General features: G+C 55.3%; 4 protein-coding genes across 4 annotated transcripts; 1 reads left to right on the top strand and 3 right to left on the bottom strand.

The window, feature by feature from the left end:
* Positions 1-147: 147 nt before the first annotated feature.
* Positions 148-3,756, bottom strand: VOLCADRAFT_93073 (uncharacterized protein; the record flags this gene model as incomplete). The annotated part of the gene is made up of 4 exons (XM_002952331.1): positions 148-260; positions 801-989; positions 2,123-2,137; positions 3,678-3,756. 4 exons carry the CDS (start codon positions 3,754-3,756, stop codon positions 148-150), a joined length of 396 nt encoding a protein of 131 aa, XP_002952377.1.
* Positions 3,757-9,137: 5,381 nt separating this feature from the next.
* On the bottom strand, positions 9,138-12,456 carry VOLCADRAFT_93072 (uncharacterized protein; the record flags this gene model as incomplete). Its single annotated transcript, XM_002952330.1, has 5 exons — positions 9,138-9,266; positions 9,574-9,774; positions 10,135-10,179; positions 10,965-11,168; positions 11,827-12,456. The coding sequence occupies 5 exons, from the start codon at positions 12,454-12,456 to the stop codon at positions 9,138-9,140; spliced, it is 1,209 nt and encodes a 402-aa protein (XP_002952376.1).
* Positions 12,457-12,602: 146 nt separating this feature from the next.
* VOLCADRAFT_105502 (uncharacterized protein) lies at positions 12,603-20,392 on the top strand. The gene is made up of 9 exons (XM_002952408.1): positions 12,603-13,024; positions 13,540-13,661; positions 13,863-14,072; positions 14,749-14,871; positions 15,301-15,399; positions 16,341-16,709; positions 17,870-17,935; positions 18,299-18,467; positions 19,329-20,392. Exons 1-9 carry the CDS (start codon positions 12,871-12,873, stop codon positions 19,406-19,408), a joined length of 1,392 nt encoding a protein of 463 aa, XP_002952454.1. The 5' UTR covers positions 12,603-12,870; the 3' UTR covers positions 19,409-20,392.
* Positions 20,393-20,568: 176 nt separating this feature from the next.
* Positions 20,569-23,965, bottom strand: VOLCADRAFT_93070 (uncharacterized protein; the record flags this gene model as incomplete). Its single annotated transcript, XM_002952329.1, has 6 exons — positions 20,569-21,165; positions 21,525-21,797; positions 22,119-22,386; positions 22,912-23,046; positions 23,451-23,564; positions 23,769-23,965. The coding sequence occupies 6 exons, from the start codon at positions 23,963-23,965 to the stop codon at positions 20,569-20,571; spliced, it is 1,584 nt and encodes a 527-aa protein (XP_002952375.1).
* Between the last annotated feature and the right edge of the window lie 3,206 nt (positions 23,966-27,171).

Genomic DNA, 27,171 nt, shown 5'->3' with positions numbered 1-27,171 from the left:
GCCCCCGGACACCCCACAGTGCGTGTGGCTCTCTGCTGCAGCCACCGAGCTCAGCCAAGGTGCAGTATTTGACGCACGCATGAGGAGGAAATATGGGTGATAGGCTTTAGCCCACAACTGGGCTGCCTGTGGCACCTACAGGAGTGTTTAGGAGAAGCGGTGAAGCTCCTGTGCACCACATTTCATGCAGCTGCACAATACAAGGACAGCTTGTGCGGCGTTGGAGGTGGGGCCGGCGGGCAGAGAGCAGGCCGTGGGGCCTGGAGGCAGGTTTGGCAGCGGGGAGGGCCGGCATGGTGGAGGTCGCCAAGCCGGCGCCCCAGCAGGACAAGGCCAGCAGGGGGCCACGGCATGGCAGACGGCCCTAGACGCGGCGAAAGAAGAGCTGCAGAGGTGTAACCTTCGGGCAGAGCTGATGATCGGTGCCTTTGTGGAAAGGAAGGGCCGACGGTGCATGTCGGTGCTGCTTATGAAATTGAAGGAAGGTGGAACATGGCAGCTGAATATCTGTTGTGTTGGCGCCTGAATGGCAGATGGTGAACGTGAGTAGCGGCATGCCGGATGGAGAAGGAGCTAGAAAAGAAGCTAGACCCCGACCCCAGCCTGCCGGGGAAATGTGTGTGGGGGGGGTAGGGTGGACGGAAGACGAGACTAAGGCGAACCTTTTACCGCCGGACCTAGAGAGCCAGGAAGCTGATGCTTGGTGCGACCTTTCAGAAGACACGCTGCTGCCGACCATTAAGAAAATGGTGGTCGCCAACATGCAATAATGTTGCTCACGTCACCTCCGATGGACCTACCTTGCACAACAGAACAGCTGAACCGCGCATGGCAAGGGATCAACTCGGCTGCACAGGCTGGGATATCTGGCACACTGCTAGCACCAGAAGAGTTGTTCGACAAATGTGGTGTGCAGTCCGGAACCCAGCCGATTTCCAGCCAGGACTCCTGTAGGCATGCAGCCAGCTGTAGTGCTGTTACTTTGAACGCTGCAAGGGGGCATGAACACTAAGCCACAACCAGCGCTTGGTGCTGACAATAATAGAGGAAAGTGTGCGCTTCAACTGGATGTAGCCAGCCGGCCTTGGGGCCTCCGTTCCCTACACCGCATCGTACTTCAAATGATCAGCCAAGCCACTGGCCCCGGTGTGGACCCAGAAACTTACCTGACCGGCAGAATGCCGCATGCCATCCAGTTCCCCAACCACTGCAGCACCAGCCTGCACGCCGAGTTCATCACGAAATCCAGAAGTGGTTGGAAACTGGGTTGATTCACAAGTGGCCCGTGGAGTGGGGACAACCAACGGTCATCAGTGGCCTGCGTGTGGTGGAGGGCAAGAAGCTGCACCTGTGCTTGAACCCCATGTACCCCAAGCTGTACCCACAGCTGAAATACGAGCGCATCACAGACTTGCCGGGCTTCCTGAAAAAGGACGACTTCCTCTTCACCACAGACCACAAAAGCGACTACTGGAACCTGCTTATTGCACCCGGATATGTATGTACTGGTTTGTCGCTTTTGCATGGGATGGTGACTTGCACTGCTGGCTTGTCATGGCGTTTGGATTCACGCCTGCCTGCTGGGTCTACAGCCTGCTGGAACAGGAGCTTTTTCCACCGTTGCGGGAGCGGAGCATTGACCTGCCCTACCTGATCAACAACTGCTCTGTAAAGCAGCTCGGAACCTTGCGGCAGCACAACACCTGTGTCAGGCGGTGGGCGAGCTACTCACTGCTCTGGGCTTCACTTTGCACCTCGGAAAATGCCAGTTACGACCATCTCAGTTTCTGGGCTTCGACATCATCGACACACAGCATGAGGCGTTCGAAGTACCTGAGGCTAGCAGAAATGGTCGAGCAACTGGAGGCCGCAGGGCCCGAAATGATTACAGCCCGGGAAGTGGCCCAGGTGGCAGGGCGGATCATGGCCATGAGCCCGGCAGTGGTCGGGGGTGCAGCAGCAGGGGTGCAGCAGTGGGAGACCCGGCCACTTTCCTTTCCAGGGTGCGGCTCTTCACCACCCTGCTGCGGCTCAAGAATGGTAAGACGTGGTGGCGGCTCGGCCCGGCGCCGGTGCTGAGAGTGGTGGGTGATGCGTCTGAGCCTCGGCCTATGCCGCCTACCTGCTGGATTGGCAGCTGGAGGAGGGCGACGCGAGCGAGATGAGAGCGCCTTTCACCCCGGAAAAGTCGGAGCGCATGGCCTGGGGGAAAATGTCTAGCACAGAACGGGAGCTCTGCACGGTAGCCCTGGCAGTGGACTGGATCAAGGAGGCGGGCCCGCACTTGCTAACAGGGAGGTCGCTACAATACCGTACCGACAGCCAGGGTGCCGCCCTGTGTGTGCTAGGCATGAAGGGCCGTAGCTTGTGCCTGCAGCGAGTGGATGAGCTGTACATGCGGTGTGCCGAGTTGGACCTGGATGTGCAGCTGGTCTGGCAACCCCGCACGGAACAGCAACAGCAGTACGCAGACGCGCTCTCCAAGTAGCCCACGACGATGGCTCCCGATGGCACCTAGATGGCTCGGTGTTCTCCCGCCTGTGGGCTGAACCGTGCCTGGAGGGGCGCCGCAGGCCCACAGTAGACGCCTTTGCAGATGAGTTCTCCACGAAGATACCAGGAGGCTTCTTTGCTCGCCATTGGGAGTCGCCACACACTGGCTGTAGATGCCTTCACCCAAGACTGGGGTGAGTGGGGTCGCCACCGGCATTTTGTACATTTAACCCCCCATTCGACCAGATGTGGCGAGTGGTGCATACGAATGCGGAGGAGAAGCCGGACTGCGTCCTGATCAGCCTGGTCCGGCCGCATGCTGGCGGAGGGCTAAGCTGGAAACCCTACCCACCATCAAGGCGCGGAGGCGCCTGCCACACCCCCCTACCCTCTTCACGCCGAGACTTCAGGTGCCAGGCGGCTCAGAGAGGAAGCCGAAGGCCCCACGGTATGCAGTGGAAGTGGTGTACATTCTGTGGTAGATAGAGCAGACCGGTTGTCGGGCCCAGGGAGGAGAGAGCTGACGATGAGCACAACTGGGCAGAACCATCTGGCCAGTGAAGGGGGGCAACGGTCCCGACTTGGCGATTGGAGAGCATAGTGTGTGGAGCTGGCCGGCCAAGAAAGCCGGCAAGGGACGCAAATGGGGCTTTGACAGTCGGACGCTTTCGTGCACAGTCGGACTGGGCCACAAGGCGGTGTATCTGGGATGTGGTGTTTCTGATTAAACACCGGGATCGGGTGTAAGGCTGGACGCAAGGCCCACTCCATGCTAGTCCGGTACGGAGTGACGAGCATTAGCCATGTAGCCAGTAATGCCCTTCTGCAAATTTGCACCGTACCATGGGGGCATGCTTTACCCGACCAGTGGGCTAGACGATACCGTACACACCCTGCGTGGTGCCGGAGGAACAGCTATCATACGAGGCACCCTTAACAGGCCTGAATCACCCATCTTTTGCATGACTTGTCAGGCACCGTCCAGCACAGCATGCACCGTCCAGACGATGTCTTAATGTATTTACAATGAAAGCATGTTTTATATGCAGGTCAGCACTACCGTACTGGAATTTTCGGCAACTTATTACGCGAGCAGGCGAGCATGCAGGGGGATTCAAGCAATTGTCTCCTGCTCGAGGGAGGTCATTGGCGAGCTGTGGGGGCAGCCCTAATGCGGACCTCACCTCTTGCTTTATTTTGCTTGGAAGCAGGACAACATCGCAAGAACCGTTCCTCTGTGCAATTGCGTACTTGAGCCGCCATAGCTTTCAGGCTTTTCCCAGACCTACCGTGCACTTTCCAACACGCCTTATCCGAGAAGAGGTTCCCTGGGATTGAAAAGTGCTTCTCCATTCACCTGCTAGATTTGTGAATCTCCTAAGGACGAGCATCTGGTCCACTTTCCCGTCCGTCGTCCTCTTAGTTAGATTCGGGGGTTGAGAGGCGCCCTCTCTCAGCTGCCCCCTAAGCTGTACGATACCTTATCCCGAAACCCCCATCTGAGGGGGCCCTTGCTGGGCTCTATGGCTTGATGCATGGATGCCTTCATGCCATCACCCTGCTGGAACCGCCAGCTCATTACTTGTAGCTTGGTAACCTACATCACCAACGATGGCTGAACATGCATGTAGGTTCCGGTTCCATGTACGGGCGAGCAAGGAAACGTTTTCTACATGATGTCTCACATGTACACCACACCAACAAAATAATCACCACAACCATAATCGCCATTACTGTAGTACAGCAGTACAGGATGACGTATGATTAAGCAAGCTCGGACTCGCTTCAAGGTACCGCAACGCAAGCTGAAAAAACAAAAGTTGAGATAATCTCAGCTAGCCAGCAGGACATGCATAAATACCCAAGGCCAACGCAAATAGGGGGGTCCTTGTGAAGCAGCTGCCCGCGTTTCCAAAGCACGTATGGTGTTAGATTGTAAGGTGCCCAAGTACGTTTGCGAGGAAGAGAATGTGGCCAGGCTGGAGAGGAAAGTGCAGTGGCATATTGGAATGTGAGATTAGCGTAAGCGAGTTACAGGGCGTTTTATTGCACGGGCGAATTTACGTGCAAATCTTTCACCGTAGCATCAGTCCTCAGTTCACTTCTTGGAACGAACATCAGCATAGGTGCAAGCCCTCTCGCTTGGAGGGATATGCAAACAAACATCCTGATAGGGGTAAACTCGCACGCTACCGAGCATTCAACCGAGCACATGCATGCTTAGTTGAATGGTGAGATGCGACCCCCCCTTCATTTCGTGCTCGGCAAGCCTGCCACCGCGTACCGGATATGTTGGCGATGTTACAGAACGCTGCACCTTGGTTTCTGTGCGCATTGCGTACGTTGCTCGACCCCGCCGACCAAAACTACACGTGCCCAACTGAAGACATTCCCGGTGGTTGTGCAGCAGCTCTTGAGGCTGTTGCTGGCTGAAATCCATCCTGAGCTGTTGCAACACGGCTAACGCGGGCACGTCCCTATGCACAGCAAATAGCTGTTCCAAGCCAACGGCGGCGTCCATGTCACCGACAAGGCTCTAAACGTCTTATCTGTTCTTATGTTTAATTAAGTTTATGTATGATATACTTTGCGCAACTTTGTAATTTGACTTTGCTCTGAACAAGGTGCTGCATACAACTGCCTCTTCGCCAGCGCTTCATCTTCCGCGGCAGTTTCACGAGCCCAGAGTTGCAAGCTACGACGTTGGCTTTCGGTGCTTTTAGTTACTGCAAAGCATCCACACAATAGTCCAGCCTGCATGCCGCGTGCGGCTATGGCCAACATGCCCACCTGCGCAACGCGCTGGCGCGCCTGGTCCTTTTCCGCCAAGAAAAAATATATACACTTGTACAGGCGCATTTTGAGAATCGCACGCGCGCATCTGCGCGGTAAAATTCGCTCCTGACTTTTGGGCCGACATGTACGGATGTTTTATTCGGCACAGTACGACCGGACACATTTGTGCGAGGGGCTGCTTAAAGATGGGGGCCCTTGTGAAGCAGCTGCCCGCGTTTCCAAAGCACGTATGGTGATGTGGAAGGTGCGGAAGTACGTCGGTGAAATATAATGTGGTAGGACTGGAGAGGATAGTGTAGCAGTATAATGTATTGTGAGTGTAGCTGAAGCTTTCATCGTGGGCGCGTCTCGTTGCAAGCTAAGCAACGCGTATACATGACGTGTAGCATCAGTCCTCAGTTCACTTCTTGTAACGAACATCAGCATAGGTCGAAGCCCTCTCGCTTGGAGGGATATATGCAAACAAACATCCTGATAGGTAAACTCGCATGCTACCGAGCATTCAACCGAGCACATGCATGCTTAGTTGAATGGTGAGATGCGACCCCCCTTCATTTCGTGCTCGGCAAGCCTGCCACCGCGTACCGGATATTTTGGCGATGTTACAGAGACGCTGCACCTTGGTTTCTGTGCGCAATGCATATGATGCTCGACCCCGCCGACCAAAACTACACGTGCCCAACTGAAGACACACCGGTGGTTGTGCAGCAGATCTTGAGGCTTTGTTGGCTGAAATCCATCCTGAGAGCTGCACCTCGGTACCTGTGCGCAATGCGCCGACCAAAACTACATGTTCCCATCTGAAGACAATGCCGGTCGTTCTTAAACAGAATTTGAGCTTGCTGCTGGCTCAAGTCCTTCCGTAGTAGCTGCAACACGGCTAACGCAGGCACGGCCGAATGCGCTGCGAAAAGCTGTTCCATTTTACTTGCAAGGTTCTGAACGACTTTCGCGATTCTTCTCTTTACCTAATTCTGCGTTGTTATTATTTATTTCGTAAGAGTGTAACTTGAGTTTAGTGGGAACAATGTGCATTATGCGCTGCGCTACCGAAAGCAGGCGCCTTATGGCTGATTCTTCGCCGACCGCTTCATCTTCCGCGGCAGTTTCACGAGCCCAGAGTTGCAAGCTAGGACGTTGGCATTCGGTGCTTTCAGTTACTGCAAAGCATCCAGGCAATAGTCCAGCATGCATGCCGCGTGCGGCTATGGCCAACATGCCCACCTGCGCAACGCGCTGGCGCACCTGGTCCTCATCCGCCAAGAAATTTTATATACACTTGTACAGGCGCATTTTGCGAATCGTACGCGCGCATCTGCGCGGCAAAATTCGCTCCTGGCTTTTTTTGGACGAGTGTACTTAGGCTTTATTCGCGAAGTACGACCGGACACATTTCTGCGAGGGGCTGCTTAAAGAGGATGACGTAAAACCTGTCGACTGCGTGCGAGGCAGCAGAAGCTCCAGCGGTAGTACCGGAACAGCAGTAGCAGAACAGACACGGTACATGACACGGCGCCTGTCAGAGCCATCGCACAAATCCGCCGACATCAACAGATCGCCGGCAAACAGGTGCACATGCCGCCTTCTCCTCATCATCATATTCATCATGATGACGTAATGCCTCGAGGGAAATGCTTTGTGGGTACGAAAGGAAGAGAACACACGGAACCAAGATGATGACCTGCTCGAAAGCATCACCCTAAACCATTCCTGAACAGGCAGTCAGCGAGGCATTCAATGCACCCGTCCCGCCACTCTACGAGCACATGTGCCAAGCACGCTTCAGCCGGGGTATCAACCGGAATGAAAACTGCTGAGACGGTGCGCGATACTGTGGGCGAGATATACATACATACACACAAATGCAGAAACAGGGATAGGAATGACTCGATGGATGATCCAGCGGATCGATCGATCAACAGATACATAGGACGCAGAAAAGACAGCTTGGTCAGAGAGATAGATTTAGATAAACAGATGATAAATGCATGAAGCCACACCAAGGCACAACCAAGGCACAACCCAGCTCTCGCTGGCGGCTCCTATTCAGGCCAGGACACCCACATCATGTGTACGGCGGGTGGCAACTCCCATTGAAGATCACGCCACCTTCATTTCACCAAAGGACGCTATACTCGAATCGCAACAGTTATTTCTCTGTACGCATGTCAATTCAACAGTCTTTATGCCGTGTCCATGTAAACCATGTCCGATTAGCGCTGTAACTTTCACAACGCAAGAGCAGCCCTTGCGCAGTAAGGCACCAAACAAAACCCGGCAGACTCCGACAAGCACTCCCTGCTGCGGGCCTGATCCGAGTCATGTGCCCTCTTTGTTGCTTGGCAGGGAGGTTTCCCTCCCTGCTTCCGCCCTCCGCCTTCCTCCTTTCCCCTGGTGCACCCCTTGGCCGCGGTTTCGCCTCGAGAGTGCAAGGCTCTGAACCCAGCTGTCTGCCACACAGAATGGCGTGGCTTTGCACGCGGAAACACACATAGGGGGAAACATACGAGGAGAATGCTTCGGCGGTTGTTCCCGTTGGGGTATGGGAAGGTGCCCTGTGGCCAGTGTCAGGCCCGGATCGATATGTAACAATCACACAAACACACACACACATCCACGCTTTAACATTATGTGCACGCTCAGCAGATTTGCCGCTCCATGGCTGCTATTGCTGTTGCCGTGGCAGTGGACCCCAGGCCAGCACTGTCCCCCCGTACATAATACACTCATATGGCGACCTCACTGTTCCACACAGGACTCCGCCAAGAGCATAAGCACACATACACACACGCCACACACACTCTCAGCGACTACATTTATCGTATCCCCACCGTATGATACAGCTGGTGGGCAGTACAGCGTTGGCGACATGCCCATTAGGCATTCACCGCGCCACCATTCACCGGAAGGTGGGAAACCGTGTCCCTGCGGGCCCCCGGCCAAGTTGCCTGCACTGGAGGCCCCACTGAAGGTCACTAACCAGTATCCCGGAGCCAAGAAGGCATCCAACAAAATGAGCAGTAATAACTTTTTTTACTAAAATAGTCAAGGCAGAAATTTAAACGCAAGTAATCCAGCATCCACATGCCTTGCCTTTCCATCACAAGCACAAAGCATGTCAACGAGTCCCGCTCCAGCAGAGGCCGAATGCGTTTCCGTTTCGGGCGTGTCTCGTGCGAGAATCTGGATATGCGTCTGCGTGTCTCCAGCGAAATACTTTCATGTCGACTTAGCATGCGTCTTAAGGACGCGGCGTTTCATGGACGCAGTCTTATCGCCTCCTTTCGCGTGGAACACCATTTGGTGCGCATTGCCATTGCCCGCGCAAGGAAGCCGTGCAGGCAGGGGCGGGTGATAAAGCCACGCTATCTGCAGATTGAACCGCAGGACAGAGACGCGGCGACCTGTCCTCGCCCATCCCCTCAGCAGCTGTGCCCTCCCTCCCTCGTGACCAGACCATGTCTCTGCACCGGAGCCTGGTAATCCTCCCCCCTCCTCAGCCCCCCTTGCAGCTCCTCCTCCTCCTCCTCCTCCTCCCAATTTCGACAAGACCCAATCCTCGCAGCCAAGTTAGTCCCTCCGACCTCTGAGGCCTCACATCTCTCGCCAGCAGCCCTCCGGGATCTCTTTCACAACTCAGCAGCACCAACCACCGTCAATACCGGCTGCAAGTACCTCTTCGTTTGTTTGTATGAAGGGCTGTATGTTTGTATGTATGGAAGTGTGTTTAAATGATCTGAACCGCAAAATGTGTGTGGCTGTACTTGTACGGCAGCCATGTTGCCCAAAGGGGTTGGGAGGAGGAGGTAAGTGGAATGGCTCCCCATCTGCCCATCTAATAGCCCTCATCATCCCATGATGCGCGTAAGGCCCTGAATGGTGTACTGCCTGGGATTGGAGAGCTGATACCGGTGGATCTCAATGTCCTCGAACCGTGTGCCGTACTGTAAGTCGTCCAGCTCGTACAGTCGTGATACCTGGGAATGCAAGTACAAGTGCAGTGGGTGGAACACACACATACATACATACACACACATACACACGGAGGGAACAAGGAACAGGGAAGTAAGGACCAGAGAAGTAACACCTCTCCTTAGTCAGGAACAGGGCAAGGCAAGGACGTAAGATACCAGTGCGACGGGCAAAGCGCACACCCGGACCTCTCCCCGTTTCCGGCAGTTTGTGACGGTGAGTGAGGGAAGCAACTCCATAGTGCCAGCTCTTCACCAGCATCGGCTCCGCCGGGCCCTGGCTCCTCCCCGCCTTGCCCCACCCCCGACCCACGTGGAATCGGCCCCCCAATTTGGGCACTGGTGGCACGTACAGCTCCGACATCTTGTTGACGTTCTGTCCCCGGATGGTGAGGTCGTAGCCCCTGTCCGCCGTGGCGGGGTTGGCCAGCACCGCTAGCTTGATGTCCGCGTCGTCCTTGTCGTAGTCAACCAGCAACATGGTCTCGTTGGGGTCCACGGCCATGTAGATTTCCTTGGGGAGATTGGGGGAGACCCGTAGCAAGGGCGGGGCGTGATGGAATGGGGCGGAGGGATATACGCGTTGGGGCTTTTCGTGAAAACATTAGCAAAGGATAGCGTGGAGATGGCGTGGGGATACATCGTATGGGTTGGAATACCTCTCCACAACCCTTCTCGTACGTCCGCCGAGTGTGGGCAGCCCTGCTCGGCACGTCAGCAAAATTTCGTTCCCGATAACACATCAGCAACCCTGTCTGTTAACCCTAAAACCCTAAATACCCTACAATCCCCCCTGGCTGCCCTCGGGCCTGCACCCTATTGCTGTCGTTGGCCTTCCCAAGCCCCTACGTGTCCCCCCTATGGCCCCAACCACCTGCTTGTGGTGATCCAACTCCACATCTCGTAACGTCCTGCTAGCCTGCGGGAAGGGGGCGAGGAGGGGAGCCGGCAGGGAAGGCGTGGAGCGCAGGGCTGGGCAGGGTGGTGTGGTGTGGCGAGCTTTAAAAACTAAGGCCACCCCCCGCATAGCTGCTTCCCGCCCCTCTTATCCCCACATTGACATATATATGTACATATTTCATCTTTTCACTCTCTCGTCTTCTCCTTTACTTTCGCTTTCTTCCCTTGTTAAGCATTCCCACCGTCACCTAGTCATCATCTGCGCGAGATATCTGACCGCAAACCCCCTCAGCGACCCCCCCCCCGACCCCCTCAGTACACTTCTTTAACAGCGGCAACCTTTCCACACTACACTGGGCGTCGAGACGCTGAGGATGACTAGTGAGGATGGCACAACGCGGAGAAAAGGTCGGTAAATTCCGGGCGGTGTTCTCCTCTGTTGTGCTCCTCTGGACGTCGGCAATTGTCTCCTTAACTCTTGCATACAGTCCCTCTCTCACCCCACCACACACACCAGCCTGCCACACATCCTTCCATCTGCAAGTGACCCTATTTGCCCATCACCCCGACCCGCTAGCTCCGACGCGGTGCTCCTTACATAACTCCATGACAGACGAATTCCCCCTGCCATCCTCCCGGCCCTGCCCTACCCTGCGCCATATCCCGTCTACCCTTCCTGCCGCTTCAGCTAAAGCCTTATCTCTGTCCTTCATCCTCAGCTCTCAGGACCCTGTCCATACCCTGTCCCTGTCCCTGTCCCGGCCCAGTCCCATTCCGGAACCCCTCGGACCCCTTTTTGGCCACCTGCGAGAAGTCCAGCGCTCCCTTCCAGCCATGTGCACTGACCACCGCATTGGCGTTGGTGGAGGACAGCGGCTGGGCGTCAAACACCACCACTCCCAGCTGGTTGAAGTCGATGTTGATGGGCACATCGTCCAGCTTGAGCTCCTCGTAGGCTATCAGGCCCGGGCAGATGGCACGGCCGTCGCGGTACAGCCGCCGACGGACCTGACGCAGCCGGGTTGTTGTGCAGGGAATCATATGATGGAGATGATCGTTATCATCACAATAATAGTCATGATCCGTAATTCGAAAAAATGACCTCCTGACGCCCAGAGTGCGGAAGATACAGGTGGAGGACGGGTGGGGTAAAAAGGGGCCCGGAGATGGTGGCAGTGGCAGTGGCAACGGGCAGGGGAGGAGGGAAAGGAAAGTGTAAGATCGGACCGGGACAAGAACGAATGTGGATGAAGGCAAAGTTTGGAAAGGGTGCTTGGAGAGACGGCAAGCGTGAGGTTATTGCGGCCCGGCGGCTGTGAGATAACACTTTGCGCCTGCACTACATGTTGGGATTCAGTTCGCATAGCTGTATTACTGATGACGGCCCGGCGCGACGGTTGCCGGAGGCGCAGCGATTTTTTTGTTATTGGAACAGGGAGAATTTAAAGACGATACGCGTGTGCCGAGCTAGCTATTGAAGAGGCTGCGGAGTAGATTGTCGAAGCTGTGTACGACGAGAGGGATGCACTCCTAACCGGACCGTAGCGGATATGCCTGCGCTTGGCTTCAGCGAGTTGCTTACGTGTGATGATAGCGCGTTTTATTGCTGAGGCGCAACGTGGATATCAGCAAGAAAAAAGGGGTGGGGTGGGCGAGGCTCGCTCACCTTCGTGTACTGTCTACCGGAGAGAACGACCATATCCAGAAACAGCCGCACGCCGGCGTGTGTCACGTAAAGCTTTATATCGATCCTCCCAGAGCGCTCATACTCAATGCCAACATAGACCAGGCCGCCTGATTCCTGAATGGGAATGTAGCAGGCGTGCTCCTGGTCGTTCGCCAGAAAACCTGGCATTGCGGAGAACATCGCGCGAAGCGAGGCGAAACTTTGCACCAGGCCCTCGAACTTGATGGTGATGGTGGGGTTCTTCCCTTGAGATTTGTACTTGTCCTTGACGTACTCCAGTTTGAAGGTCAAGGGATCATTAAAGTGGGCAGGAGTCAAGGACGCCAAGTCGAACCCGTACTTTGCGACATAAGAATCGGAAAACGTGTCTTCATCGTATAGATGCAGCTCCAAAGTACCCATGAGCAACCCTTCGGGGGCTCTTTGGACCCGTGGATAGAAGGTCTCGTTCCAGACCGGGTTCTCGTCATTATCCTTGACAGCAGTTTTGAACTGTTGTCCATTTACGTTAATAACAATATAAGGATCAATCTCCGACAGACGGTCCGTCTTCGGTAGGTCGTGAGCCGAGACAATAGTCAGGCGTATAACATACTCGGTGACCGACATGGTTTCCTAAGCTGCCAGCCAGCGTAGAAAATGATATCTGGTGTCGTTGCCAGAAAGGAAGGACCAAGCTGTGCCGCTCGTCCGCTACGACAGGCAGTTGGCGACAATTTCAGCTGAACGGTCAATTAAGCTTGGCTGGCCGAACACGGAAATATTCCACGGACATGTATGTTTATGTATCGCACCAGCATTCGTGAGGGCCGGCCGCAGATTCTGAAAATCATCGACGTACGGCGCTTCACGCTAGGACCTATTCATGTGTAAGCGTTTCGACGGCAGGAAAGTGCAGGGAAGGCGTTGACTTGCTCAAAGTACTTGATTCTGCCGTTCTTGACTCGTGCACGTATTATGGGCATGGTCAAGTCCAAGTCGATAACCTGTTAAAGCTGGACAGCTGTGTCGTTTTAGGAAAACATGGATCCAGACCTTAAGAAACTGTACGCCCGTGCTATTGACACGCCGGCTGGCAAATGTTTTTGCCTTGTTATGTCGGGGGCTGATGTGGATGGCGACGGATTTGACGTGACCGTCTTCCATGCACGGAGCTTAAGGACATACGCCGGGAAAAGTAAGTCCAAGCGGCCCTAGGCTCCTAGCAAGCGCGATTTTCCCGGGTAGTATATCCACGTCACCTCTCCGTTACCTCTCACCTCTTATACCTAATACCGCCTTGCAATTGCGGCTTGCGACCAAAACCACACGTCCTAGGCTTCTCGACACAGCCCGACACAACAATAAGCAAAGTGCCTACACTCTGCTGCCCTGATCATCACTTGCCGTCGATATTGCCTCCCAAGAGGCAAACCAACATCACGCGGACGGCGCGCAGGAACGCGCAAGCCGCGCCACTGCACACACGAAACACAACACCCCTCCTCCAACCTGCAACCCCAACGACCGGACTCTCCCCGAAACCCCTTTCTCAACGCAGCAACCACACCCTTCCCCACAGTCCCCTGCCGAATCCAGCACAGATGATCAGAATTCGCATCCAGACCACACTAACATATCGAGAAAGAAACCTCCAAACCCAAGCACAACCCAAGCATAACCCTCCTCCTCTCCCCTCACCATGTGGGTCAGACCTCCGCGCTCCCCCCCGATGGATCAAACCCGACTTGTGGATGCCCCTGGCGCTGCGGGCCCTGGCCACCGAGACGGCGCCCGAGGGCGTTCGTTTCAACTTCAACCCGGACACCGGAGCGGTGAGCGCGGCTGTGTCCAGGGTCCAGGGGGAGGGTGGGGGGAGAGCCGGAGCTAGACGGGGGCCCCTGGGGGAAGGGGGATAACAAGTACGCGTGTGGTTCGTGTGATGCGGAACGCTCGTCCTTCCTATTTGGTGCGAACCGCATGTTATTGGTACTGCCTGGTGACCCTCCGACACCACCTCCGCTACCTGCTCACAGCTGTCCTGGACCTGGCCCGCCAAGGAGGTGGGCATGAGTGCGGGGGCCCAGCAGGCGGTGATGCTGAAGAGGGTGGAGCTGGGGGTCGGGGCAGGTGTCGGTGGCGGTGGCGGTGGCGAGGGGGGCAATGGCGGCAGTGCCAGTACCAGTACCAGTACGCCCCTGGAGGACATGATGGCCACAGTGTGGGAGTCCTGCTACCGACTGATGGTGAGGGGGGAAAGGGGAGGGGGCAGCGGTTTTGGAGGTGCACCTTGCTGATCAGGGGGCTGGGATGGGGGGAAGTAATGACCTCGAGGGGGGAAGAGAGAGGTGTGTGTGTGTATATGTGTCTGAAGGTCTGGGATTGAGGGAAGGTCGCGAGGTGGGGGTGAGCTGACACGCGGAAAGTAAAGTGAGTCACGGGACACACGGGGCGGGGGTGGCTTGGGACTTGGAGCGACGTGGGTTAGCCGGCCCGGAGGCTCTGCGCGAGGGGCTGCGTGGGGGAGACTGGTTAGGTGGTCGGCAGTGGGGTTTGGTTTGACTCCACCCTCCTTCCTGGGTTGTATGCTTGGGTCGGATCTGATACTATTACGGATGATGATCTTACCCGGTTTGTTTTTATGTGCGGGATGCCGACGCGCTTTTACCCTCCTTGTATGCCACCGGCATCGCCGGCGGTGGACCTGGACTTGCCGCTCTGTCGGCTTGGAGGTATTTCCATCGATCCATGGATTCATCGTCACCACCACCACCACCATCGTCACCAACATCATCAACACCTTCATTGTCACCAACATCGCCACCATCGTCATCATCGTGCACTCACCCGCCGGCCCCTCCTTCCTCCCTCGGCGGGCTCCCGCCCTCTCCTCTCCCCCCTCCGTCCACCATTACATGACAGGTGTCCTGCCGGCAGCTGGATTCCCAGCTTCAGCGCCAGTCGGACTGCCTGAGCCGCACCCGGAGGGAGCTGCAGGACTGCACGGAGAGACACAAGAGCCTGGTGCAAGAGCTACACGTCAAGGTGGGACAGGGGTAAAGAAGGGTGGGGTTTAGAAGGGGGGCGTGTGAGCCGCCTATTGTGTGGTAGCGGGTGGGTGTTGGGTGTTGGTGGGGTTTTGGCCGCCGCGCGATTGTTGGAAGGGATTAGGAAGGAGGAGGGGTGGTGCAACACTCCCCTCCTCCCCCCTCTCCCCCCATGCGCATTGTGTGTGGCAATGTCGGGCATCGTGCTGGTGTGTTTTTTGTTTCGGCCGTTACAGTATATTCTTTTCGCAAGCCGTAATGGCTCCAATCCGATATAATAATCCAACCCTGACTTTCCCACCATGCCCTTCTGGCCCTCCCCCCCCCTCGTCACCGCTGGCCCACCCTACCTTTCTGGGCCGCTTATTGCTAAACGAACGCTGCCGTACGTTGTCGTATCACCACTACATCACGCGAAACGCAGTAGTTTGCGCGAGTGCTGGATGCCAAGAAAGACAAGCTCATAGAGCAGCGGGCTCGCATCCAGGAGTTGGAGGAGCAACTCGCGGCCGCAAAGCAGGAGCTTGTAAGTCCCTTATTAGCTAGTGCCTGTTTGTGCATATGCGTATGCGTTTTGCTGTACTGCGCTTGAGTGGATGTGGTCGCCGTGCCAGTACGGGTGTCCGTACATGCGATTCTCGTGTTAGGGGTGGATCTCACTCGGATGTGCAAGCTGCCGCTTTCCCACGACCTGTGTTTCATGTTTCGTGCTGGCCTCTAAGCAAAGCCTAGTAGTTAGTTGTAGTGCAATTGGTCGGGCGAGAGTTCTGGAGCACGTCCTCCTTGCCGTGTTGAGAACGATGCATCCGGTGGCTCCCGCCTCCAGGCCGAAGCGGAGGCAGCGCAAACCGACGAGGAGGGGGACGCTGAGGTGTTGGAGGAGGATCTCAAGGGCAGGGAGCACCGGCGACATCAACAACAACAGCAGCAGCAGCAGCAACAACAACAGCAGCAACAGCAGCAACGGCAGCAACAGCAGCAGCAGCAACAACTTGAGGGCGAGGTGGGGCCCCTCCGGACTCGCCCGGCATCACATCTCTGGACTTCTGCTGCTGCGGCGGCGGCGGCGGACCACCACCACCGGGTAGCTCAGTCCGATAGGGAGCAGCCTTTCGAAGGACGCAGCGCGGGGGGAAGTGCGCAAGTTCCTGCGGGTCCCTTGGACGAGGTGGACCGGGACATGGGGGATAGGGGACTGGCCCGGGGGGGTTTCGGAGCCCCAACGGCCACGGCTGCGCCTGCTTCGGCGGCGTTGGGGCGAACGCCGACCTTCGGCGGCACGTATGCGAGCCTTGGCAGTACCCAGGTGGACGAGGTAAGTGAACAAGGTTGGCCAATCACCAGCTTTTTGCGCTGATGGTTGGCAGTTGGCGGTTATTGACCGACCAAAACCCCCATCCGCCCCTCGCCTTCCTGCGAAAACCCCTGATCTCCCCTCCCTAACCGCCACACAACACCTCCCCTCAGGAGCTCCTGATGGCGGAGACGCAGCCAGCTACGCGCGTGGCGCCACTTCCCGCCAGCGCCCAGCCAACGCCTCTCCTACTGCAGCCGCAGCAACCGTTGCCGCCTCCGCCACCGCAGCAGCAGTTCTTGTTGCAATCTGGCCAGGGCACAGTCTTGCAGCCCTTACTGGGGGGTCCAGGAGGGGATGGGGCAGGTAGAGGAGGTGGGGGAGGAGCGGCGCCGCGCTCATCGGAGCCGGGTCAAGCAGCTCGACAGGGGGATTCCACGGTGCTCAAGCCGGATGGCGCCGGACCCAGCGGCGGGTTCGCCATCGCCGCCGCCGCCACCGGTCGAGATGGGCCGAGTAGTACAATTGCCGGCATTCGCCACGTAGGCCGCGGCGATCATCACGACCTAAATGACGAGGTCGATGATGATGATGAGGAGGAGGAGGACGATGATGCGGCGTTAGGGCTCGTGGGTCGAAGACCAGCGGCAGGCCCTTGAAGACAAAAATGAAAATGTAAAGTAGGGTTGAGGCAGCTGTACGGCAGCTGTACGGCAGCTGTACGGCAACGTGTGTTGGTATCAGTCTATAGTGCTTTCATACTAGTGCTATTTGCAGCTGCTGCTACTGTAAAAAATTCTACAATCCTGTCGGGCCATAGTTCCGTTGACGACGATTCTGAAGGCTGCCTGTCTCTTGAGAGCATATTGCAGGATATGGGATATGGGTCTCAGGGGCTTCGTTGCAATCGGTTCGCTAAAAACAGGCGGCTCGCGGGGATTATCTGATTATTTACCGTTGCATGTGTGGCCGCAGGTGCAGGTGCCAGGGGCTGGGGCAAAAAGGCTCCGGAGGGGGATCGGTTCAGGGAGAAGATAAGAGGGGCTGGATGCGTGGCTCGAGAGCTGCGGCTTTGTGTTCATTGCGCGGAGATGTATCGTCTACTTTTTTGGCCAGTTCCTTGAGTAAAACTAGTGCTATAGCGATGGATTTTGCGCGAAATGGCACAAGAAGAAGAAGAGCAAGGAGAGCGGTAGGAAACTGGTCATTACATGATGTGTTTAAGTTGACTGGTCGTTTATGTCGTCCTCCTGGGTGCTCAGGACGCAGCACATAGTCCACCTAGCAGAGCAAAAAAATGGCAAATCAGTACACGAGTAATCAAGTCGTGTGAGAGGTATTCTCGAAGCTTCACAGCAACGTAGTGTGCCTTTTCATTCCAGCACAAAATACAAACAAACAGCGCACAAAAGGGAGCGATCTACGGAGACACAGAAAAGCGGAGAACATATGCGCGCGCGCACTTTCATTGCTGCATCGGAGTTGACAGGTAATCCATCGACTCCAGTCGTCTTAAAGCACAGGTGACTCCGCTCACGACCTCCAAGGCTCATATGTGTGCAGGAGATTGGAGAAGAAAGCCGGCTCGTGCATAATAAATCCTACAAATAAAACCCGCTTCCCTCTCTCTTTTTCGCGTTCTTCGTGGTAGAGCACAAACTTTTGCCTTGTGTGCCCCTTGGCACTGCTACACGCCTTTCAGAACTATATGTACTCTGACGCCGCTGGTCCACTTCATGATAGACCACATGGCAAGAAACACACACAGGTGCGATTTGCTTGTTGTTTGCACATTTTTTGTTATGTCCCGTCGTCCGACCAATCTATCGCTCGGGCACCAAAACCCACATATAGCGCATAATTATCCTCTATTTCTCAAAGTCGTCGCGATTAGGCAATTAGCGGGGAACATGAAACCATCCCAGCAGCATAAACAATCCCACCAGCCGTTGCGGCGAGGGCAGTACAGTTTAAGGACGCTGTTGTGCTATGCTTCTGCATTTGCATGTTCTACACAGCAAAATATCAGAGTAAAGTCAAATCCTTTACTGCGGATGTAAAAGCCGGGGCACAGGAAGGCGAGATATTCCTCGGGGCCATTCTCATGGACGCACTTTCTCTGCATGCGCAGACGGGCCAACAACACATGTATCCGAAACATGAGCCTCCACGAGCCGCATGGGAGGTGCACACGAATATCTTTACAGGTGGAATAAAAAAACGCCGCAGATTTGTCCATGCTGTTATTGGAGGTGGCCGTTATTGGAATAACATTGAGCGCATGGAACAGCGTGGCCGTGGTGAGTGGGTGATGAAGTTTAAAATGACAACATGCAACAAAGACCACGGCCAAACCCACCGCCATGCAGCCAGCCAAGGAGAAGTAGGCAACGAAATGTCCGCTTCGCCTGAGGCTGTGGTTCAGTGCGCATATTTAATGCAATCGGTGGTTGACAGTACTTGCTATACCGCACCTTGTAACTCGCTAAACCGTACCATACCGCACCTGCGCCCGCTCCACAAAAACCTGAGGACATGGTCCTCTGCTGCCGCACACTACACCCTAGCTCGACTTGACCCTTATGGCACATCCTTGACATGCATCCTCAATGTCGTACATCCTTCAACAAAAGTCCTGCGGACCAGCCGGATAAGACCTACGGGACCGATTAACACCACTCGAAAGTTGTTTGCAACTTATTCAAACAGCGCGCTGGAAACGCGCGTCATCTCAAAGATTTAAAATTTAACAACTCTCTTGTCCACATTCGCTTTTTCGTACATTTTAAGGCACTTAAACACATTTTTACTCTTCTCTCTCTGATTACCCTCCACGTGCTGCTAGGTTGCTTCTTTTTAATGGCGGGACACAATCTGAGCTCAGAGGTCAAATCTCATGTGGGACGAGATGGAACATCACGCAAGTCTACGCAACTGCCCCTGCCCTGCTTGCCGTACCGTGGGACTTGGCCTACCCCCCGGAACGCAGAGCTCTGATTTGCCGCAAAAACGGCTTCACGCGAATTGGAGCGGCGGAGCGGATTAGGTATGCAGGACTCGAAAAACGATCAACAACCTAAAACTGTCGGTGATCGGCGCCCGCGGTCATCCGGACATCCCCAAGAAGCCCCATGCCCTGTCAGCCACCCGCCAATCCGCAGGGCGCCAAGGACCACAAGGCGAAAAATGGAACCCTGCGAGCTGCCAGGAAGTTTTTAGCTGGCTCGCAGAACGAAAGTAAAATAACACCAACATAAAACGAAAGCCAACACGAAAGGCGCAATTTCACGTGCGGCGATCTTAAACAACATAAAGCACCGTATACATCAATTTATTTGAAATACAACCGTTCACAATACTTTTGTGCCGCAGTTTCAGTTGACCATCGAGAATTAATCCACAACACGGAGGCACTCAGAACCAAATCTTGGAGACATTGTACGGCACGTCGTACGCACTCTTATGTCAGGAAATTTGGCCCCAAGAAATCTTGCTATGAGCGTTCATCATCGCACAGATGACGTAAAAATGACTCTCTAATCTTTCGCTCGCAGAGGAGGCCGCGTCCCTCGCACTACAATGTCGCGTCGTACAACTGAAGCCTCGACAAAGTACGGAGTGCGTACGGATTCTTAGGGTTTGGACGAGATGCTAAATGATGTGACAACGAGACCTTGTACCTGACCACCACCACTTCCCACAAATCCAACCAAGACCTCCATTACAACCAAAACCTGAAACCGAAAACCGCCACCGGGACCAAATCTTGGCCATCAGGTCTTCAACACCGCTGCTGCTGCCTACAGAACGTTTGCCGCTGCAGTAGGCCCTGGTAAAAAATTCAACGGTACCCTCGCTGCAATTCGAAAACCTAGTAATCAAAGGTGACGCCCGGTGGGGCCCAACAAGCCCAACAACATCCTCTCAGACAGCCATATGCAAAGAATACAATAGTCCTTGTGCAGGACGGCCCAACCATCATCAAAACACGAGAAAAAACCAGGAAAATCATCATCATGCGTTCCACCTTCGTTCCTTCCTTCCTTCCTCCTTGCACAATTCCAATCGCCTATCAACCGCCGCGGTCGGCAGTCGCAAACTGCACCGATTTCCAAACCAGCACCTCCGATATCCATAATCATTCACAACATATCCATATATCCACTTCCTCCTCCTAACTTATTGATCAATTCCGCAACCTGCCAACCCGGCCATGAACACCCCGCCCATCCCTGAAACGCCACCCAGACACCCAGACAACACCATCCATTCCATTTTCGAAAGTGTCTCTCTCACAGTGATGAAGATGAATGTCCGCTGCTGCTGCACCGACCTCGCCTCCGCATCCCGCCATCGCAGCCATTCGCCATCCGCCGACACTGCACACGTCTACTTCATTCTTCAACCTCGGCGCATCAGGATCCGCGAAAGGGAGTCCACGGCGTGCCGAGCAGCTCGCTTGACGAGGACGGGAAGTCGCATACGGCCACGTGACTCAGCAAGGACATCCGCCCCAGCCGTCGGCGTCCTCGTCGGCGTGGCGGTGGGATCGCCGTCGTTCGGCACCTTCCCAGATTCTCGCGGCTGCCGTCGCGCGGTACGGCACTTCTGGGCCTTCCTAATCCCAGAGTCGCTTCCGCCGCTAGGATGGCTCATAGGCGACGTTCCTAGTGGCAAAGACTCCTTTATAAAGTCCGCTGCGTGGCTGCCGCCATCGCTGTCGGCGCTGCTGACATTGTCTGTAATGCTACAGGTACGGCTGTCGTCGTACACTGCACCGGCAGGCACATTGGCGCCGGCGGCAGCGGCAGTTGACGCCGCCGGTTCCCGGGGGATGTCACGTGCTGTCGGACCGCTTCGCGCGCTACTGAGTACGGCAGCCGCGGAACGCTCTGACGTGGCCTGCAGCGGTGACGTCGCTGCTGCAGCGGCGGCGACGGCGGCATCAGAAGAGGCCGCGGGGAGAAACGCGACCCCCAACGTCGCAACCGGGGCGACCTGCAAAAAGGGGAGCGGTCAAGGGGCCACAGGCCCACACAGCCAGCGCGCTAAGTTGGACATTGGCATCCAGAGGCAGTTGGTCGGCTCCTCAAAAGTTGAAACATCGCGCATTCAGGTCGGCGTCGTGTCGACCACGAAACCTGAGGGCCCACTCAGCTGCGTACACTCCGCACTCCACTCGTCAAGTTCGTGGACCCCCCACCCCACCCCACCCCACCTCACTTCACCTCACTTCACCCCACCTCACTTCACCTCACTTCACCCCATCTCACTTCACCTCACTTCACCTCACCTCACTTCACCTCACTTCACCCCACCTCACTTCACCTCACCTAAGTAGCCCCCTACTCTCTCACCCGGGAGCAGAAACGACCAATCGCACTGTAACCCCTTGCCGTTGCCGGCCGGCCGCGACCGCACCACTCCGCATCTGCATCCACAATCGCTGCCTCCGGATGCTGACGGCCGAGGCCAGCAGCGGTGAAGTGGCCCCTGCGGCCGCCACCGCCACCACTACCGCTGCTGTTGCCGTACAAGTGAACCCTGTCGTAGACCCCCAGAGAAGCCTCTGGCGGCGCCAGGGCTTCTGTGTAGGGCCCAAGCGGGAGAAGATCGTCGTACGAGTCATACTGCAGCACAGACAGAGCCGCTTCAGAGGACGCGCGTGGGATTACCCCAAGGGTATCAGAACCCCGGCGAGTAGACATAGAGCGCGACACAGTACGGCGGTTGGGGAAGTTAGCCACCATGCACGGCGGCATGCTGCTCAGGTAGGAGCTCGCCGGGCTCAACTGTTCTACGGCATTCCGTGGTGTAGTAGTATGCGGCAGGTATCCAGTCTGGCATGCCCGCCGGCTGCAATGTGTCAGGGGGATGTCTGTTGGTGTTGCTGCTGCTGCTGTTGTCGGTGGCAAAACCCCAGTTGACCTCGTCCGTGCGGTTGTCGGTACCTCTGAGGGGAGTAGTAGTGCCGGGCCGTCTGGCCGCTGTTGCATTAGTTGCTGTCGATGTTGCTCTTGCTGCTGCTGCAGTTGCGCGGTACATCCTCGATGCTGTTGTTGCATTGTCGCCGAAGATTCAGCGGCTGTCGCCGCCGTCGTCGGCGTTTGCGTGCTGCCCGTCTTCGTGGCGGCAAGCAACGCGGCACAATGTGTGGCTGCACCGTAGGCATTCATTCCCGACAACGTCAGGAATGAACCCGTGGAGGGCATTTGGCACCTGCGAAGTAGCACATCGCAATCGGATGGGAGCTGGGGTTCGCGGCATCTTTATCAGCAGCGTTGGTGTGCAGTTTATGGTCAAATAGTTGAACAGGCGACAGTTGAAAGAATTCAAAAAGCGACAGGCCAAAGTTATGAATGGCGGGAGAATTTATTCAAACGGAAGAGCGGGAAAGGGGAGCGGATCAGGAAGAAGATCGTGGTAGGATTGCATGTCATAAAAATGTCCGTCAAAGGTTGCGCTTTGTCAAGGGTTGTACACAAGGAGGAGTAAAGTATGTGAAGGAGAACTATTCCGGAAGTAAAGCAAATGCGCAAACGGACACAGAATCGAACGCACAGCCACGCGGCCATTACTACATCCGCTCCGCGATAAGTGGATTGCTATTCCCAGGAGCCACATGGCTAAGATTGCTACTGGGAAAACCCGACTTCCGGTCACTACCTGACCGAGCGGGGCCTTTCGGTCTCCGTTTCGGTTACTAATGCAATCGCAACGCACATACAAGCAGTGGTCACTTACTCAAATGTGACATCGAATTCGGGCCCCACGTCGAAACCGAGGATCTCTTTCAGGTGTGCTTTGAACGTGGCCAGCCCTTCCGGCCCCGGATGAACTCGTAGCTTGAATTCGCGCGTGCCCTCAGGACCGTTGTATCTAAAAGGGACGCATACATAGAATAATCAACAACAATACAATTTATTACAACACCGCATCCGTGCGTAATGCGATACCTGGATCTGGACGATAAGCTGCGTGTGCGGTCGAGTCCGAGACTTTGAGACTCCTTAAGTTTACGCATGCTGTAAACGTGATGCCAAAACTATTGAATGCGCTTGAAACAAGGAGGAACGAAAGCGTACAATTATTGCCCAAGTTCAGGAGAAGCGACTAAAAGGCGACGCGTCGCGACGGTTGCACACTTAGGGAAATCCGGCAGGAGTGAGCGCGCTTAACTTTAGAAGACGATAAAGCGTAACTATGGTTATTGCAAGAATAACTAGATATTGCCGTGCCCATTCACAGCGAACTGACTCGGCCGTTGACGGCTTCCTACTCACCGCACGGCCATCACAGGCGCCACCCGAAGCTCCTCCTTCTCACCCTCGTTCATCGCATCTGGCTTCCAAAGCGCTGGGAGACGCTTGCTGCAGAAGCGGCAGAAGTTTTCCTCTCTGCAAGACCGGCAGGCGGCATGCTTCAAAATTACTTCATTAGTATAGTGCACTTATACGACTGCAGATGACCCAAAAGGCCAATGGCCCGCAGACGCTTTTTGAGGTCTTCGCGCCATGAGCCATGTCACCAACAAAGTTACGGTAGCAAGTGCAGTTATCTTAGTAACTTAGCATCGGGAGCACTGTAGCTGTAACTCTTACCTGCGACCATAGTTAGTGAGTTGCCACCGTGCAAGGCACTCGCGATGAGAGACCCTTGGGCAGTCGCAGACCCGGGACAGCGACCCCGCACTGGAGAGACAGATCCAACATTCATCTCTATCCAAGTCACTGCTTGCATCGCACCGCTGCGCGAGGCCAACTGGGGGAGGTAAGGCGACTGACGCCACAGTGGCCATCGGGTCTCAGACAGAGATTTTGCAACGGCTTCCAGAGAGCTCCAAGATGTTTGGGTATTGTGTCCTGAATATATAACCAAAATGAAGTAACAGTTGAATAATGTGTTCTATGAAGTTGAAAAAGGAGGTTGTGACGTGGGATGCAATAGGACGATCGCTTTCCGTACAGCGCAAAGTTGAGCGCTTGTCGACAGAAACCAACTCTTGCGTCAAGAACACGGCTATGTAGGCTCTTATTCTTTTGCTGTATATGGATGAAGGATGGTAAAATTCGAGGGGTTTATGGCACGTGCCTTTAAACTATGATTAGGCATACATGGCACGTGGCTCACAGCACTACTTTACCTCCATTGATACAGCAAACAAGATCAGGACGCCAACTTACCCTCTATCAGCAGTACTAACTATGGTGTGTCCTCAATGAACGAGGGTACGGAATCTTTTATACGCTTTTGTTTCCCCCGATAGCGGATGGGCAAAGAAACGCAAATATAACCCTAACAGTATTACCAGGTTGCAAGTCCAGTGGCCACGGGAACACTCAGCCATAAATGCCGTCTCTTCATCTTCGACGTGCCACGTCAAAATCGCTTTACGTGGTGGGAGGCGGTTAGTGCTGGGCGGCATAGATGAGGGACAAAGTCTCCTCTTAGTAAGACATGAATACTGTTTGCTGAAGTTACAAATTATTCATGCAACGCAGCTGTAAAATGGGAGTTGGCGAGAGGGTGGTCCGTTTGCCGGTAACGGCCTCCTTGCTGGGATTGCGTACACCTGTGCATGCCGAAGTTAGGCGGGGTTGCAGCATCCACGTAGCTTTGAAATTGAAGCTTTACCAGATGTGGTTTGTCGCCCTGGGCCAGCGGCTCGTACAGCCTGCTGAAGAACTACATATCAAGTTTTTTAGACAAACCTCGACAAATTTGCATCTTGCCAATTCAGGCTAAATCTGTGCACCTTCGGGCCAGTGGTGATGTCTTCTAATGGTTTTCGCGGAAACAGTACGCTGCCTTGCCGGCAGCCGATAATGAAAACAATTCGTTTCGTGACGTTCCCCAACTTCATAATCTCAGATGTGCACGCTGTCCGTGTTAGACTTTTGGAGAGCATAGCCGATGCGCTCTCGATAGGTTCCGGATAGATCGTTTCTCACTACATGCAACTGAACAAACGCCAACGGCGACAGCAGATCGTATCCAACTTGCGCAACTGAACAGCCTCCAGCGAAACAAAAAAAACAGTTTTCTTCGACATTCGTTGCAATGTGCGCGGAAATATTTACTTCAAACCTGGTGTAAGGGACACTCTCTGTGTATATCCGTGTATGTTCCGCGAGCACACCACAGTAACCACCGTGTGGCCAGCCCCGCAGCGCAGCGCATCACCCACGTGCGTGTCCGTTTGTGTGCAGTACGTTGCGAGCAGAGGGTTGGGAAAAGCTGGGGTCTCCGAGGCCCCACTGGGCTATTGCTAATGCTATTGTTATTACAATTTTCCAAAGCGTCAATCACAGCGGCGTTGAAACGCCCAGCTCTGGATGTATGATCTCGCCGATTTGCGGACACACGCAAAAAAAACATAACGCCTAAATCCACAGTACCTCGCCCTCGTGGTAAGAGCCGGTAACTGAAGCCTCGTCATGCTGGTCTGTTCCGCTGCGCAACTGCCCACCAGCAGAGGCCCCACACACGTGCCCTGGCGGCCGCCTTGGTCGGACCGTTAGAAAACGCCGCGGCCGTTGCAGAAGGCCTGGCGGCCAAGGTTACTACCTGCGGGTGCTAGGATTAGTTATTTGAAGGAGGGAATGTGCAGCGCGCAGTGTGAGAAATCGAATATGACCTACGGTTCATCATTGATCAACAATGGGCCAACGCAGCGTCATGCAACCAACACCGCGTAACACCCCCACGGCAGATCTCAAGGCCAGACGCTTCGCCAGGTGTGGGTTACGTTTCAACTGCGCAACCGTCGTCCGTCCGTCTGGCGCTCGGCCCATTCGTCAAGGCGAGCACGACCATGAGCAGCAGCAGCAGCAGTTACAGTGGAGCCCGAACGGATCGTGTGCAAAGCGCCCGAACGGGCAGCAACCGCATAATATTGTGGGCCTTACATGGCTAAGCTAACTAACTTCACCTGCGATATAGCCTTAGCTAGCACATTATTACGGTAAAGCGGCATCGGGAGGCAGAATAACGGGGTTCAACCATAGGAAGTTTTCTTTGCGACGGAGCCAGAGCAGGGCAGGATGAGAATACATGCGAACTGCATCCGACTCGCCATGTACAACCGCGATCAATATGCCAGATCAGCCTCTTAAGAGGCTTGCGTTGCCGCAAATAGGCACGTAATTGCACCCTGGTCGCTTTCCTTGTCCCAGGTACATACGCAATACGACGACCTGGAGGAAGGATCGTGTCTCAGCTTGACGTAACGATACTCCTGAGTTGATAGACGCCCGGGACGGCCGAGGGGCTCCGCGGTAATGTTACGTCATGCGGTATGCATAGACGGCCCTTTGTGTCAGGGTTCGCAGTTGCAAGCTCAGCTACAGGTTACACGAAGACCCCACGCCATGCCTTCAGATGTTGGAAGCGAGCGCTTGCAGCTGGCCCTGGCAGCTGTGCCAAAGGACGTGCGCCGCAGAACCTCTGCCGCTGTGTGATTGTGACCTGGCGGTCCGGTAAGGTTAGCGCCTTACCTGCTCCCAGGCAACGCGGTGGACGGTTGTTTGGCCCTTCAGGGACGAGCTGTTTAAGTCGTCAAGTATTTCTCAAGGTGTCTGTCCAAGCTGCCCCGTGTGCATGGCCTAGTATGGCGTACCGCATTTGCCTTGAAAGCGTTTCGGGGCTGGCCCTAAACCGCACATCTACGTTACCAGGGTAGTTCGTGCGTCATGTTGGCATGGACAGTGTAAAAACGTGATATTCCGCACGCCAGCGCGCACGTTGGACAAGTGAGGGCCGCACATACTGCACATACCACCACGTCTTGTGGGCAAACAGCCAGAGCGGGCGAAGGATTTCGACCTTCCTCGCAGCTCCTGCACGACCTACTACCGAGGAAGCCATGATAGTGCCTGGGGCGCCGCAGGCATTACGACGACGAGTAGCACAGCCAAATACTCGATCCGCATTTTAAAGCCCGCTCGACATCACCCCACGTGCCTTCCGCTGCCACACCACCCCAGGCCCCTTTGCCGACTCCAC

Source organism: Volvox carteri (assembly GCF_000143455.1).
Source record: "Volvox carteri f. nagariensis unplaced genomic scaffold VOLCAscaffold_29, whole genome shotgun sequence".
Taxonomy (NCBI): domain Eukaryota; kingdom Viridiplantae; phylum Chlorophyta; class Chlorophyceae; order Chlamydomonadales; family Volvocaceae; genus Volvox; species Volvox carteri.
The sequence above is the reverse complement of the archived record's forward strand: the minus strand, read 5'-3'. Positions and strand labels throughout refer to the sequence as shown.